This window comes from Somniosus microcephalus, chromosome 8 (assembly GCF_052327205.1).
Source record: "Somniosus microcephalus isolate GS21.2 chromosome 8, FLI_Smic_1.0, whole genome shotgun sequence".
NCBI classification, from domain to species: domain Eukaryota; kingdom Metazoa; phylum Chordata; class Chondrichthyes; order Squaliformes; family Somniosidae; genus Somniosus; species Somniosus microcephalus.
The window spans coordinates 265884384-265900664 of NC_140994.1; the positions used below are offsets into that span (position 1 = coordinate 265884384).

Sequence of the window (16281 nt, forward strand, 5' to 3'; positions counted from 1 at the left end):
AGTTTTGGTCGCCTTATCTGAGGAAGGACGTTCTTGCCATGGAGGGAGTGCAGCGAAGATTCACCAGACTGATACCTGGGATGGCAGGAATGACGTATGAGGAGAGATTGGGTCGATTGGGCTTATACTCGCTGGAGTTTAGGAGAATGAGAGGGGATCTCATTGAAACTTATAAAATTCTAACAGGACTAGACAGACTAGATGCAGGAAGGATGTTCCCGATGGCTGGGGAGTCCAGAACCAGGGGTCACAGTCGAAGGATAAGGGGTAAGCCATTTAGGACAGAGATGAGGAGGAATTTCTTCACCCAGAGAGTGGTGAACCTGTGGAATTCTCTACCACAGAAGGAAGTGGAGGCCAATTCATTAAATATATTCAAGAAGGAGTTGGATATATTTCTTAAGGCTAAGGGGATATGGGGAGAAGGCAGGGACAGGGCACTGAATTTGGATGATCAGCCATGATCTCATTGAATGGCGGAGCAGGCTCGAGGGGCTGAATGGCCTACTCCTGCTCCTATCTTCTATGTTTCTATGAAACCTGCCATCCTTACCCACTCTGGACCTATACGTGACTCCAGTCCCACACCAACGTGGTTGTCTTTTAACTTTTTTTTAAGAGGGCACGTTGCCCACCACTTTCTCCAGGGCAACGAGGCCTTGGGCAATAAATTCCAGCCTCTCCAGCGATGCTCAAACCCTGAGAATGAGTTACTGAAAGAAAAGGCGGCTTACACCCTTCCCTAATACAGAATGAAAGAGAACCAATTTGGCACTTACCTGGAGCATATTTATTTTTATGATAGAGATCTAAAGAAAAGGGCAAAGGACACAAGGAATCTGGGCTGTCTCTGCAGGACATCAGGGAACAATCATTAAGTTATATATGCTGAAGTCAGGAAATAATTAAGTGCTGTTCCCGTGACCCCTGCTCTGAACAGTTGGAAGTGCTGCACAGAGAAAGTTTGAAGAGGGCTCGCAGCTTTGACAAAGTCTGAATTTTACTGTGATCGTCATGGCAACCACAAGTTTACTTATTTCTGGACGATGTTGCATTTCTTGTGAAACTAAAGCCCAGGGGAGGAGACTGCAAGAAAGCATTACCGGTGGAGGGAGATCAGGCAAAAGGAGAAGAAATACACCGACCAGACGATGTGGGATTGGAGGCAAACTCGGGCAGTTGACAGGTTCTTGAGTCACACTCAGTGTGAGTGTGTGTGTGTGAGTGAGTGTGTGTCTGTGTGTGTGTGTGCTTTTGTGAGTGTGAGTGTGAGTGCTTTTGTGTGTGTGTGCGCGAGTGTGTGTGTGTGAGCGAGTGTGTGTCTGTGTGCTTTTGTGAGTGTGAGTGCTTTTGTGTGTGTGTGTGCGCGAGTGTGTGTGTGTGTTTTTTTGTGTTTTTTTGTGTGTGTATGAGTGTGTGTATGAGTGTGAGCGAGTGTGTGTGAGCGAGTGTGTGTGAGCGAGCGTGTGTGAGCGAGCGTGTGTGAGCGAGCGTGTGTGAGCGAGCGTGTGTGAGCGTGCGTGTGTGAGCGAGCGTGTGTGAGCGAGTGTGTGTGTGTGAGCGAGTGTGTGTGTGTGAGCGAGTGTGTGTGTGTGAGCGAGTGTGTGTGTGTGTGAGCGAGTGTGTGTGTGTGTGAGCGAGTGTGTGTGTGTGTGTGAGCGAGTGTGTGTGTGTGTGAGCGAGTGTGTGTGTGTGTGAGCGAGTGTGTGTGTGTGTGAGCGAGTGTGTGTGTGTGTGAGCGAGTGTGTGTGTGTGTGAGCGAGTGTGTGTGTGTGTGAGCGAGTGTGTGTGTGTGAGCGAGTGTGTGTGAGCGAGTGTGTGTGTGTGTGTGTATGCGTTTTTGCAGTGAGAGGCCCAGGAATTTCGGGAATCTGTGGATATCCCGCTGAAGCCAAGTCCGAGAAATTCTTCAGGGAGGATGAAGCTTGTGTCTCGGTGGGTGGGCGGATATCCCACTGCTGTGCTGAACCATCCGAGGCAGGAAGACCCAAGGCTCGAACCCCGGCTCTGGGGCTGAGAAAGAACTTGCATTTCTATAGCGCCTTTCACCACCTCGGACCGGCCAAAAGCGCTTTTACAGCCAATGAAGTACTTTTTTTTTGAAGTGTAGTTACTGTTGTAATGTGGGAAACGCGGCAGCCAATTTGCGCACAGCAAGATCCCACAAACAGCAGTGCGATAATGACCGGATAAATCTGTTCTTGTTATGTGGTAGAGAATTCCACAGGTTCACCACTCTCTGGGTGAAGTAATTCCTCCTCATCTCAGTCCTAAATGGCTTTCCCCTTATCCTTAGACTGTGACCCCTGGTTCTGGACTCCCCGCCATCGGGAACATTCTTCCTGCATCTAGTCTGTCTAGTCCTGTCAGAATTTTATAAGTTTCAATGAGATCCCCTCTCATTCTTCTAAACTCCAGTGAATATAAGCCCAATCGACCCAATCTCTCCTCATACGTCATTCCTGCCATCCCAGGTATCAGGTTTAACATCTCATCCGAAAGACAGCACCTCCAACAATGCAGCACACCCTCAGTGCTGCACTTGGAGTATCAACCTAGATTTTGTGCTCAAAGTCTCTGAGAGTGGGACTACGAACCCACAACCTTCTGGCACAGAGGCGAGAGTGCCACCCGCTGAGCCCTGGCTGATGTCCACCTGTGTTGACCCAGCCCATTAGACTGAATGTCAGCCTGCCCTGGGGTACCAGTAACACTAACAACTGGGGCAAGCAAGACAGAGCCAATGTCAGTGACGTAATAAAACTCACTACACACTTGGTTTGGGTATAAAGCAAGGCTTTAATCAACTTGTTTCAGAACATGGAGGTCTAGTTGTACTTCACTAGTTCCTTGTCTTACAAAATGTCCTGGGCAAGCTGGGCCCATGCCCGAGTATTTATACTCCTTGGACGGCGCCACCAGCTGGCCGTCCAGCATTATTTCATAAGTAGTTTCTTGATGATGAGATTTATAACAGTCAGAAAATCTCTGTGAGATTCCTCCGCAAGTCAATACTGGGGGGGGGGGGGAGGGGGGTGCAGGGGCTGCGGGGGGCTGGGGTGAGAAGAGAGTTTGGGGTTAAAATTAGTGTTTGAAAACTCCAGCAGGCCATTATTACCCATTACGCTCCTGTGCAGCGCCTTGGGATGTTTTACTATGTTAAAGGCGCTATATAAATGCAAGTTGTTGTTGCATGACTAGGCGAGCATTTCCCCCAGCTGTACCTTAATATCCTCCTCCTTCAGGGCTGCTGTTCCTTGTGGTAACTGTAAAATTGAATTTGCATGGTTAACAATACAAAACTAACTGTGTCCTCTTGTGGTTTTTAGCAGCTGGTTCTCCTGATTGTGTTTGAGGATGTCTACCATTCGCTGGGATCTTTTTCTCGCAGGTAAACATAGAAACATAGAAGATAGGAGCAGGAGTAGGCCATTTGGCCCCTCTAGCCTGCTCCGCCATTCAATGCGATCATGGCTGATCATCCAAATTCAGTACCCGGTCCCTGCTTTCTCCCCATACCCCTTGATCCCTTTAGCCTTAAGAAATATATCCAACTCCTTCTTGAATATATTTAATGAATTGGCCTCAACTGCCTTCTGTGGTAGAGAATTCCACAGGTTCACCACTCCTCATTTCTGTCCTAAATGGCTTACCCCTTATCCTTAGACTGTGACCCCTGGTTCTGGACTCCCCGCCATCGGGAACATCCTTCCTGCATCTAGTCTGTCCAGTCCTGTCAGAATTTTATAAATTTCAATGAGATCCCCTCTCATTCTTCTAAACTCCAGCGAGTACAAGCCCAGTCGACCCAATCTCCATACGTCATTCCTTCCATCCCAGGTATCAGCCTGGTGAATCTTCGCTGAACTCCCTCCATGGCAAGAACATCCTTTCTCAGATAAGGCGACCAAAACTGCACACAATACTCGAGATGTGGTCTCACCAAGGCCCTGTACAACTGCAGCAAGACATCCTTGTTCCTGTACTCAAACCCTTTCGCTATGAAGGCCAACATACCATTTGCCTTCTTAACCGCCTGCTGCACCTGCATGCTTACCTTCAGCGACTGGTGCACAAGGACACCCAGGTCTCATTGCACTTCCCCTTCTTCCAATCTATTGCCATTCAGATAATAATCTTAGTTCCTGTTTTTGCCACCAAAGTGGATAACCTCACATTTATCCACGTTATATTGCATCTGCCATGCTTCTGCCCAATCACCCAACCTGTCCAAATCATCCTAGAGTACCTGTTTCATGGGGTACGGGGTGCTCAGTGGGTGAAGCTATATTTGTCTTTGGCAGTCTGATCGCCATGTGGGTGTTGGGGGAGATGGGCAATGACGGGACTCAAGCCAAGGGTCATTCAATCATGGCCAGGTGGGCTGCAGATGCCACAAGGTTGGGCTGTATCACTCTCGCCTCTGCCCATTGTCCCTCGTCCATCAGGTCTTCCTGTGCGTAATGGCTGGGTTGGGCCGGCTGGCCTGTTTCTGTGCCATATATCCTATGTAATGAAAAATAAGAGTCTAAATGGGGTAGAGGTGCAAAGGGATCTGGGGTACAGATTCGCAAATCATTAAAAGTAGCGACACAAGTTAACAAGGCTATAAAAAAGACAAACAAAGCACTGGGGTTCATTTCTAGAGGGATAGAAAAGCATTTTCTCTACGTCTACCCTATCAAACTCCTTCATAATTTTAAAGACCTCTATCAGGTCACCCCTCGGCCTTCTCTGGGAATGAGCAACTTTGACCATTATGTCATTACTAGCTACAGTACAAGTCTACAAGTTATTTTCTATTAAAAACCTTTTCACCCAGAGGGTGGTTGGTATCTGGAACTCACTGCCTGAAATGGCGGTAGAGGCAGGAACCTTCACAACATTCAAGAAGCAGAAGCATTTAGATCAGCACTTGAAACACCGTAGCATACAAGGCTACGGACCAAGTGCTGGAAAATGGGATTAGAATAGACAGGACTTGATGGCCGGCGCGGACACGATGGGCCGAAGGGCCTCTTTCTGTGCTGCGTAACTCTATCACTCTGTCTATAAGTGAAAATAAAGCAAAAAACCTTAACCGTATGAGATTAAACCAAATCCTAATCCTATGTATATAAGAATAGGGTGTCTCGCATCTCTTCTTTGCTCAACAAAAGCCTCTATTCCCGCCATGAAGGTCATTTAAGTGATCTGATGATTACGTTTCACGGTTGGGTTGGGTTTTACTCTCAGCTCAGAACAGAGGGGATGAAATAATGACATCGAAGGAAGTCTTAGTAACGTGTTAACAGCTTACTTCAGTTGATACGCTGTCATCTCCAAATCACAAGGGTTAAACCCCACACGTCAGGAACTAAGCACATAATCTAGGCTAAGGCTGCCGCAAGTGGTTATGTTAATCCCTGCCTTCGTTGCCTCCAGACTTGACTATTGGGTGACCGCTTTGCGGAACACCTCCGTTCAGTCCGTAAGGGTGACCCCAAGCTTCCGGTCGCCTGTCATTTTAATTCACCGCCCCATTCCCACTCGGACCTCACTGTACTCGGGCCCTTGCATTGTTCCACTGAAGCTCAGCGTAAGCTCGAGGAACAGCACCTCATCTTCCAATTAGGCACTTTACAGCCTTCCGGACTCAATATCGAGTTCAACAATTTCACATCATAACCTCGGCCCCTATTATATTTTTATATATTTTATCGACACCTTTGGTTTCTGCCTTTTCCTTTTCCTTTTCTCTCTCCCACATGGCAGCTGTCTGTCACTCTGCCAGCGCATTTCACACTTCATCTAGAGCCATTGTCTGTCTCTTTACCTGTCCTATTACCATCTCGTCTCTCCTTTAATATCTCTTAATGCCTCTTCTTTCATCCCCTCCCCCATTTCCCAGCCCCCAAACTGCCTTTTAATCGGTTTCATTTCCTGTGTTTTTCTCAGTCCTGATGAAGGGTTTCGACCTGAAACGTTGACTCTATTTCTCTCTCCACGGATGTTGCCTGGCCTGCTGAGTTTTTCCAGCATTTTCTGTTGTTATTTTGACTATTTCAGTGTTCTCCTGGCCGATCTCCCACCTTGCAGCCTCTGTAAACTTCAGCTCATCGAAAGCACTGCTGCCCCGTGTCCTAACTCACACCCAGTCCCGTTCACCCATCACCCCCTGTGCTCACTGCCCCGTGTCCTAACTCGCACCAAGTCCCGTTCACCCATCACTCCCTGTGCTCACTGCCCCGTATCCTAACTCGCACCCAGTCCCGTTCACCCATCACCCCCTGTGCTCACTGCCCCGTGTCCTAACTCACACCCAGTCCCATTCACCTATCACCCCCTGTGCTCACTGCCCCGTGTCCTAACTCGCACCCAGTCCCGTTCACCCATCACCCCCTGTGCTCACTGCCCCATGTCCTAACTCACACCCAGTCCCGTTCACCCATCACCCACTGTGCTTACTGCCCCGTGTCCTAACTCACACCCAGTCCCATTCACCTATCACCCCCTGTGCTCACTGCCCCGTGTCCTAACTCGCACCCAGTCCCGTTCACCCATCACCCCCTGTGCTCACTGCCCCATGTCCTAACTCACACCCAGTCCCGTTCACCCATCACCCACTGTGCTTACTGCCCCGTGTCCTAACTCACACCCAGTCCCGTTCACCCCTCACTGCCCAATGTCCTAACTTGCATCCAGTCCCGTTCACTCATCATTCCTGTGCTCGCTGACCTACATTGGCTCCCGGCCCGGCAATGTCTCAATTTTAAAATTCTAATCCTCTGTTATCAAATCCCTCCATGGCCCTCACCCCTCCTTATCTCTGTAACCTCCTCCAGCCCTGCAACCCTCCCAGATCTCTGCGCTCCTCCAGTTGTAACCTCTTATCCATCCCCCACTTCCTTAACCCCAGCATTGGTGGCCGTACCTTCAGCTGCCTGAGGCCCTAAGCTCTGGAATTCCCTCCCTAAACCTCTCCGCCTCTCCTTCTTTAAGAGGCTCCTTAAAACCTACCTCCTTGTGTGGCTGAGTGTCAAATTTTGTTTGATAATCACTCCTGTGAAGCACCTTGGGACATTTTACTATGTTAAAGGCGCTATATAAATGCACGTTGTTGTTGATTGTGACCCCTGGGAAAATGCCAGTGACACTGAGCTCCTTCTCATAGACAGGGATTCTTGTTAGACCTGTGTAAGTAACCACTGTTTTCTTTGTGACATCTGTGTGTTTATTTTAGGATTCCTGTTTACTTATTCTCTCGGTGACAGTTCTGAAAGTCACTTGGAATCTCAAGAGATCACCCTCGAACCGTCCTCCAACATCACTCTGAACTGCTCCGGGAATGGGCTCGTTGATTGGATCTACGATACAGTCGCGAATGTCTACCCTGACGGCCCTTTGCTGCACATAAACAACGTAACCGGTTATCACAGCAGAGAGTACATCTGCATCGCGAATAAAACGGAGATAATGAGCGTCTACATCTTTGTGCCAGGTCAGTGACACTCGCTCTGAAATTCAAACATCGCACGCTTGGCCCTGACCTCGACCAGGAGATTCTTCTTCAAACTTAAATTAGAGCGAGGCCATTGAGGAGTGAAAGGGTGAAGCAATTTTTCACAACGGTTAGTGGAAACATTGGGAACGTCGGAACAGGAGGAGGCCATTCAGCCCCACGACCCTGTTCCTTCATTCAATCAGATCACGGCTGATCTGTATCTTAACTCCATTTACCCACCTTGGTTCCATAACCCTTACTACCCATAACCAACAAAACTCTATTAATCTCAGTTTTGAATTTTTCAACTGAACCCCCCCCCCTCCCGCCACCCCCCCCCCCCCCCCCAGGGGAGAGAGTTCCAGATCTCATAGAATCATAGAAATTTACAGCACAGAAGAAGGCCATTCGGCCCATCGTGTCTGTGCCGGCCGACAAAGAGCTCTCCAGCCTAATCCCACTTTCCAGCTCTTGGTCCGTAGCCCTGTAGGTTACGGCACTTCAAGTGCATAGGACTGAGATGAGGAGGAATTTCTTCACCCAGAGAGTGGTGAACCTGTGGAATTCTCTACCACAGAAGGCAGTTGAGGCCAATTCATTAAATATATTCAAGAAGGAGTTAGATATATTTCTTAAGGCTAAAGGGATCAAGGGATATGGGGAGAAGGCAGGAACAGGGTACTGAATTTGGATGATCAGCCATGATCTCATTGAATGGCGGAGCAGGCTCGAGGGGCCGAATGGCCTACTCCTGCTCCTATCTTCTATGTTTCTATATCCAAGTACTTTGTAATGTGATGAGGGTCTCTGCCTCTACCGCCCTTTCAGGCAGTGAGTTCCAGACCCCCACCACCCTCTGGGTGAAAGAAGTTTTCATCAACTCCCCTCTAATCCTTCTACCAATTACTTTAAATCTCTGCCCCTGGTTATTGACCTCTCTGCTAAGGGAAATAGGTCCTTCCTATCCACTCTATCGAGGCCCCTCATCATTTTATACACCTCAATCAAGTCTCCCCTCAGCCTCCTCTGTTCCAAAGAAAACAACCCCAGCCTATCCAATCTTCACTCATAACTAAAATTCTCCAGTCCTGGCAACTTCCTCGTAAATCTCCTCTGTACCCTCTCTAGCGCGATCACATCTTTCCTGTAATGTGGTGACCAGAACTGCACGCAGTACTCTAGCTGTGGCCTAACTAGTGTTTTATACAGTTCAAGCATAACCTCCACTACACTTTGGGGGAAAAATTCAGTATCGCCCCGTTTGGGGCGCCATTATCGGCCGTGCGCAAAGTTTAACGCCTGGCGCTAATTATCGCCTCCGACGGCAAACTTGGCTTTTATCGCCCCGGAGGTGATTGGAGCGCTAAATCAGGCGCTTCACACCTGTCTTAAGGCGCAAAGGCCGAGGAGCGAGGCGCTACCTCAGAGCGCTGGCGAAGCAAGGAAGGGCCAATCAAAATGAACCTGCAAAGTGCTGCTCAGTACCCAAAACTCCTTCACACAGCGTTGAATCTCTCCAGAAGTGTCTCTCTCTCTCTCTCTCTCTCTCTCTGAGTGCGTTTTGCAAAACTGTCACCAACAAAAAAAGGCAGGAAGCGGTCGCCTTTAAATAGCGCTCCCCCAGTCCCTTCCTAACTGCAAAACGCTCCCCTCAACCTGTCGTTGCTCGCGGCAGGCGGTAAGGCAGGGGGCGCCACTCAATATCCGGTCCCGGGCGCTAACGGGGCATTGCGCACTCGACTGACGTCACGATCTGCCGGCGCAGGAGATCGTGGCGGTAGTGTTTAGCGCCGCCGCGAAACGTCTAGTTAATTTCGCGAGCGGCGCAAACATCGCCACGCCCGGGCGCTAGTTGCTTTGTGCCCCATTAGCGCCCCCTTAAGGCGCTAACGGGAGGCGCAAACAACTGAATTTTTCCGCCTTTGTGTGAAGAAGTGCTTCCTGACATCACCCCTGAATGACCTGGCTCTAATTTTAAGGCCATGCCCTCTTGTCTGGATTCTTCCACCAGAGGGAATAATTTGTCCTTAGCTATCTATTAAATCCTTTAATCATCTTAAACACCTCAATTAAATCACCCCCTAATCTTCTAAACTCGAGGGAATACAAGCTCAGTCTGTCCTCACGATTTAACCCTTTTAGCCCCGGGATCATTCTGGTGAATCTACGCTGCTCCCCCTCCGAGGCCGATATATCCGTCCTGAGGTGCGGGGCCCAGAACTGGGGTCAAACCAGAGCAGCACGGTGGCATAGTGGTTAGCACTGTTGCCTCACAGCGCCAGGGACCCGGGTTCGAATCCGGCCTCGGGCGACTGTCTGTGTGGAGTTTGCACATTCTCCCCGTGTTTGCGTGGGTTTTCTCCGGGTGCTCCGGTTTCCTCCCACACTCCAAAGATGTGCGGGTTAGGTTGATTGGCTATGATAAATTGACCCTTAGTGTTAGGGGGATTAAATATGTGGGGTTACGGGGATAGAGTGGGATATGTGTTGGTGTAGGGGTTACGGGGATCGGGTGGGATATGTGTCGGTGCAGGCTCGATGGGCCGAAATGGCCTCTATCTGCACTGTGGGGTTTCTGTGTGATTTCTTTCTGTGTGATTTATATAACTGTAACGTTACCTCCATCCCTTTGTATTCCAGCCCCCTTAGAGTTTTGTCCACTGACTGAATCTATCAATGTCCCTTTGCAGCTTTCTGCTCCCGTCTACACGATTTACCGTGGCACCTAACTTCGTGTCATCAAGGCCAACATTCCATTAGCGTTTTGAATTGTTTTTGTACCTGGCCACTAACTTTTAGTGATTTCTGTACTTGGAGCCCTCAATCTCTCGACTCCTCCACAGTTCCCAGCTTCTCGCCGTTTAGAGAATTCTCTGATCGATCTTTCTCAGATCCAGAGTGGATGACCTCGCACTTCCCCACATTGAACTCCATCTGCCACAGTTTCTCGCCCACCCACTGAATCTATCAATGTCCCTTTGCAGCTTTCTGCTCCCGCCTACACTATTTACGGGGCCACATAACTTGGTGTGTTCAATATGAATCTGACAACACAGAAGGAGGCCATTCGGCCCATCGTGCCTGTGCCGGCTCTTTGAAAGAGCTCTCCAATTAGACCCCCCCCCCGCCCCCCACACTGCTCTTTCCCCACAGACCTGCACATCCCAAAAGGCTGTGGATGTTGGGGGGTCAATAGTGGTTTCCAAGACTGAATGAACGGTTCTGACGAAGGGTCATCGACCTGAAACGTTAACTCTGATTCTCTCCCCACAGACGCTGCCTGACCTGCTGAGTATCTCCAGCATTTTCTGTTTTTATTCCAGATTTCGAGCACCCGCAGTATTTTGCTTTTATTTTATCGATAGATTTATGTTGGGTATCGGGTATCAAGGGTTATGGAGCAAAGGCACAGATCAGCCATGAAAATAATATTTTGGGATCCAGTATCTGAGTAATTTGAGACATGGAGTGTGGCGAGCTCAGGAGGAACAGGTGACTTTGGACCTCTGGTTCCCAAAGCTCTCCCCCACTGGGGGTTTTCCTCGCCTCGTGTCTGGGTCTGTTGTAGGCTCTTTGGGCTGGATTTTGATTGAGGAGGCGGGACTCCCACTTTCGGGGTTGTAGTCCCGCCTCCATCGATTTGTGGCCAACCCACGCAATTTTGACTTGATTGACCTTGTTGAGCCCGCCCAGCTGACTCAGCAGGCCAATTAAGGGCCACCCGGCAACAGGTGATGTCATAAATTGACATTTCACCTGTCAAGAGCTTTTGACAGATGAAATATCAGTGTTTGACAGCTGTTTGAAGCTGTCAAACACTGACAATCTGTACTCCAAGTTAATTCCTTCCTGTCACGCTGATTTAGAGATCTCTCCAGAACAGAAAGCTGAATGCTGCAACTTTTGACAGCTCGCGGCCATTCTGCTTTCTGTGCCGGTGAGATGAGGGACTCCCGAGACCTGAAAGAAGGAAGGCTGCAGGAAGAAGTAAAGGTAAATAAAACTTCTTAACACTTTACACACACCAAACACACTTACCTCTGCACTCATGCACCCATCACTCACCTGAACACTGGACATCTTGACCCCTCCGAGCCCTTCGGCCCGACGGTCCACCTCGCTAACTTGGCGTGGTTTGGAGCCGTCGGGAATCCCACACTTCAGGGATGAAAATAGGGATTAGGCTAAAAACTACCTGTTAGGCAGTTAATTGGCACTAATCCCCTTTCCGCCTCGGGGAGGCGGGTCCCAGTGCGGGGCGGGTATCCGCCTCCTTTGAAACTGGCATGGAGGCAGGTTGGGGGCGGGATGGGTTCGTGCCCCCCCGCCGATTTCGAGATGTTAACCCCCCACACGCCTCCAATCCCGCCTCCACGGCCCAATGAAAATCCTGCCCTTTGATAGCGATTGATCGCCGTGATCAGTCAACAACTCCATTATTGTTGGATCATGGGACTGCCAGGATGGTAAAAGGCGAATCAGATGGACCTTGGATCTTTGTTTATCCAGCAAGCCCTATGATCCAATGATCTCATTGAATGGCGGAATAGGCTCGAGGGGCTGAATGGCCTCCGCCTGTCCCTATGTTCCTAAATCCTTATGTCTAGCCACACCCTTCCGGCAGGGCTCACCGGACAGAGATTAGGAGCAGGAAACCCAGAGGATTCAATGTTCCCCGGGTCCCTATCTCGGGAGCCCAGTTTTCACCCCTCTGTTCCTCCTGTGGAATCAACCATCAGCTGTTTGAAGGAGAGGGATGCCAATATAAGGTGTGGTTACGACTCCATACCATCGAACTTCAGAGCAGATGTTGCGACTCAGTCGAGGACTTGTGTACAACCTATGCAGCGCGCGCTGCACTCTGAAAGGAAAGCAAAATGGCAGAAATTATGTTTCTCTTACAGATCCCGACCTGTGGTTCCGGCCACAAAGCCAGCACGAGCTGATCATCATGATGGAAGATTCGGTGGCTTTCGCCATCCCGTGCCTAGTGACCAATCCCGCCCTCCAGGTCACGCTCCATCACGTGGAGACCGAAACGCTCCTGGACTCGCCCTACGACAAGAAGCAAGGCTTTCTCGGCAAGTTCGAGGACGGGACCTACGTGTGCAAGGCCACGTTAAAGGGAGAGGAGAGAACGTCCGAGGAATACATCGTGGAAACGTTTAAAGGTGACCTCCTCCTTCATCAAAGACCGCCTCGGTAGCATCGCCCGTCTCCGCCCCTGCCTCAGCTCATCTGCTGCTGAAACCCTCATCCATGACTGTTACCTCCAGACTTTCCTGTCCGGCCTCCCATCTCCCACCCTCTGTTAACTTGAGCTTATCCAAAGCTCTGCTACCCCGTGTCCTAACACACACCAAGTCCCGTTCACCCATCACCCCCTTGTGCTCGCTGACCTACATTGGCTCCGGGGCCAGCAATGCCTTAAATTTAAAATTCTCATCCTTGTGTTCAAATCCCTCCCTCGCCCCCCTCCCTATCTCTGTAACCTCCTCCAGCACTACAACCCTCCGAGATCTCTGCGCTCCCCCAATTCTGGCCTCTTGCGCATCCCCGAATTGCATCGCTCCACCATTGGTGGCCGTGCCTTCAGCTGCCTGGGCCCCGAGCTCTAAAGATGTGCGGGTTAGGTTGATTGGCCATGATAAAAAATTGGCCCTTAGTGTTAGGGGGGATTAAATACGTGGGGTTACAGGGTTACGGGGATAGGGCTTGGGTGGGATGGCTGTCGGTGTAGGGACCGGGTGCTAGGGTTTGGATGATCAGCCATGATCTCGTTGAATGGCGGAGCAGGCTCGAAGGGCCGAATGGCCTACTCCTGCTCCTAGTTTCTATGTATGTTTCTATGTAAACCTCACCGCCTCTCTCTCCTTTAAGACGCTCCTTAAAACCGACCTCTTTGACCAAGCTTTTGACCACTTGCCCTAATATCTCATGGCTCGGTGGCAAACTTTGTTTGATAATCGCTCCTGTGAAGCGCCCTGGGATGTTTTACTATGTTAAAGGCGCTCTATGAATACAAGTTGTTGTTGTTAATGATCTAAAGATGATTATAATTTAACGGAGTTATTTCTCTTTCGCAGCTTCTGACGATCTTGACATTGAACTTCATGCTTCACGAACCATGGTCAAACGGGGAGAGCCTATCAGTGTCACCTGTTCAGCAAATACCGAACTGCTGGATTTCTTCTGGCACTACCCACGGAAGATGGTGAGTTTGCGGAGTGTTTAACTGAGGCTTGTGCTGGGAGCCAGAACACAACATCGAAATAGTTCAAAAGTCTTCTGGTGAGCGTGTGGAACTCGCTACCACAGGGAGCAGTTACATAGGATTGCACCGGATATACGGCACAGAAACGGGCCATTCGGCCCAACCAGTCCATACTCCACTCGAGCCTCCTCCCATCCTTCCTCATCTAACTCTATCAGCGTAACCCTCTATTCCCTTCTCCCTGTGGTAGCGAGTTCCACACTCTCTGGGTAAAGAAGTTTCTGCATGTTGGCCTTTATTGCAAGGGGGTTGGAGTATAAGAGTAAAGAAGTCTTACTACAATTGTACAGGGTCTTGGTGAGACCACACCTGGGGTACTGGGCACAGTTTTGGTGGGCGCTAACGGGGCGCAAAGCAACTAGCGCCCAGGCGTGGCGCCGCCAACGCCTCCCGCGAAATTCAGCGGAAGGTTAACAGTGGCGCCCCGGGCGCGATCTTCGGTAGCGCCCCCTGACTTATCGCCGGACGCTATGTCCGACGTGGTCAGGGGGCCTACCTGCGGCCGGGGCGGCGCTAATTAAAGCGGAGGTGCCCGCCGGACATTTTTGTTGCTGGCCGCCTGCCAACACCTGCCCCCGTTGCCGTCCCCGGCCTCCTGACCAGCCCCCCCCCCGCCGCGGAGTGCCGGCTGTGTTCCGTGAGCCCGGCACTCTGATCCCTGGTGGCCCAGCTGGGCCCCGGGTCGCGCTGCGCTAGGCCTCTCCCCTTTAAGAAGGGGAGGAAGGCCTGCAGTACCGTGGCACGTAGCGCCGCGATATTCCCTCGCAGCGCCCCAGGAGGGAGGCGGGGCGCTTCCAGTAGCACCCCGCTTCCCTCTTGCGGCGCTACTGGTGAATTACGGCCACGGGTGCGCTAATTTTTTCGGGGCGACTCAATTTTCCCCCCCTTATCTGAGGAAGGATATACTTGCCTTGGAGGCGGTGCAACGAAGGTTCACCAGATTGATTCCTGGGATGAGAGGGCTGTCCTATGAGGAGAGATTGAGTAGATTGGGCCGATACTGTCTGGAGTTTAGAGGAATGAAAGGTGATCTCATTGAAACATATCAGATTCTGACAGGGTCGATACTGAGAGGTTGTTTCCCCTGGCTGGAGAGTCTAGACTGAGATGAGGAGGAATTTCTTCACTCAGAGGGTGGTGAATCTTTGGAATTCTCTGCCCCAGAGGGCTGTGGATGCTGAGTCGTTGAGTACATTCAAGTTTGAGATCGATAGATTTTTGGACTCTCGGGGATTCAAGGGATATTGGGATCGGACGGGAAAGTGGAGTTGAGGTCGAAGATCAGCCATGATCTTATTGAATGGCGGAGCAGGCTTGAGGGGCCGAATGGCCGACTCCTGCTCCTAATTCTTATGTTCTGAATTCCCTGTTTGATTTCTTGGTGATTATCTAATATTGATGGCCTTTAGTTTTGCTCTTCCCCACAAGTGGAAACGCTCTCTAGTTGATGCGCATAGTACAGATGCATTTAAGGGGAAGCTAGATAAGCATATGAGGGAGAAGGGAATCGAGGGTTATGCTGATAGAGTTAGAATAGGAAGGACGAGAGGAGGTTCGAGTGGAGCATAAATGCTGGCATGGACTGGTTGAGCTGAATGACCTGTTTCTGTGCTGTAAAGTTTTATGTAATTCTATGAAAAATGGTGTGTTTCCCTGCGCTGATATCCATGAGTTGAAGACAGGAAACATTTGCATCTCAGGTGTCAGTTGTCATCATCAAACACTCCCAGGGCAGGTACAGCACGGGTTAGATACAGAGTAAAGCTCCCTCTACACTGTCCCATCAAACACTCCCAGGGCAGGTACAGCACGGGTTAGATACAAAGTAAAGCTCCCTCGACACTGTCCCATCACACTCCCAGGGCAGGTACAGCACGGGGTTAGATACAGAGTAAAGCTCCCTCGACACTGTCCCATCAAACACTCCCAGGGCAGGTACAGCACGGGGTTAGATACAGAGTAAAGCTCCCTCGACACTGTCCCATCAAACACTCCTAGGGCAGGTACAGCACGGGTTAGATACAGAGTAAAGCTCCCTCTACACTGTCCCATCAAATATTCCCAGGGCAGGTACAGCACGGGTTAGATACAGAGTAAAGCTCCCTCTACACTGTCCCATCAAACACTCCCAAGGTTAGGTATATCAGCCCCAGGACACCGGGGAGAACTCCCCTGCTCTTCTTCGAAACAGTGGCCGTGGGATCTTTTTTTACGTCCACCTGAGAGAGCAGGCGGGGCGTCGGTTTAATGTCTACACTGAAATTACGGCACCTCCGACAGTGCAGCACTCCCTCAGTACTGCCCCTCCGACAGTGCAGCACTCCCTCAGTACTGCCCCTCCGACAGTGCAGCGCTCCCTCAGTACTGCCCCTCCGACAGTGCAGCACTCCCTCAGTACTGCCCCCTGACAGTGCAGGGCTCCCTCAATACTGCCCCTCCGACAGTGCAGCACTCCCTCAGTACTGCCCCCTGACAGTGCAGCGCTCCCTCAGCACTGCCACTGGAGTCACACAATGTCGTTTGA

At 50.5% G+C, this 16281-nt stretch overlaps 1 protein-coding gene across 2 annotated transcripts in view; it reads left to right on the forward strand.

Moving 5' to 3' along the window:
• pdgfrb (platelet-derived growth factor receptor, beta polypeptide) overlaps positions 1-16281 on the forward strand; it is a 189735-nt gene that overhangs the window by 35710 nt on the left and 137744 nt on the right. Inside the window, exons 2-5 of one of the 2 annotated variants that reach the window (XM_085996031.1) lie at positions 3330-3391; positions 7223-7480; positions 12388-12654; positions 13570-13697. In XM_085996031.1, the coding sequence (XP_085852157.1) occupies positions 3358-3391; positions 7223-7480; positions 12388-12654; positions 13570-13697 (687 nt within the window). In that variant the 5' untranslated portion in view covers positions 3330-3357. The remainder of the gene's footprint in view (positions 1-3329; positions 3392-7222; positions 7481-12387; positions 12655-13569; positions 13698-16281) is intronic. The other variant, XM_085996030.1, reaches the window with a different exon arrangement.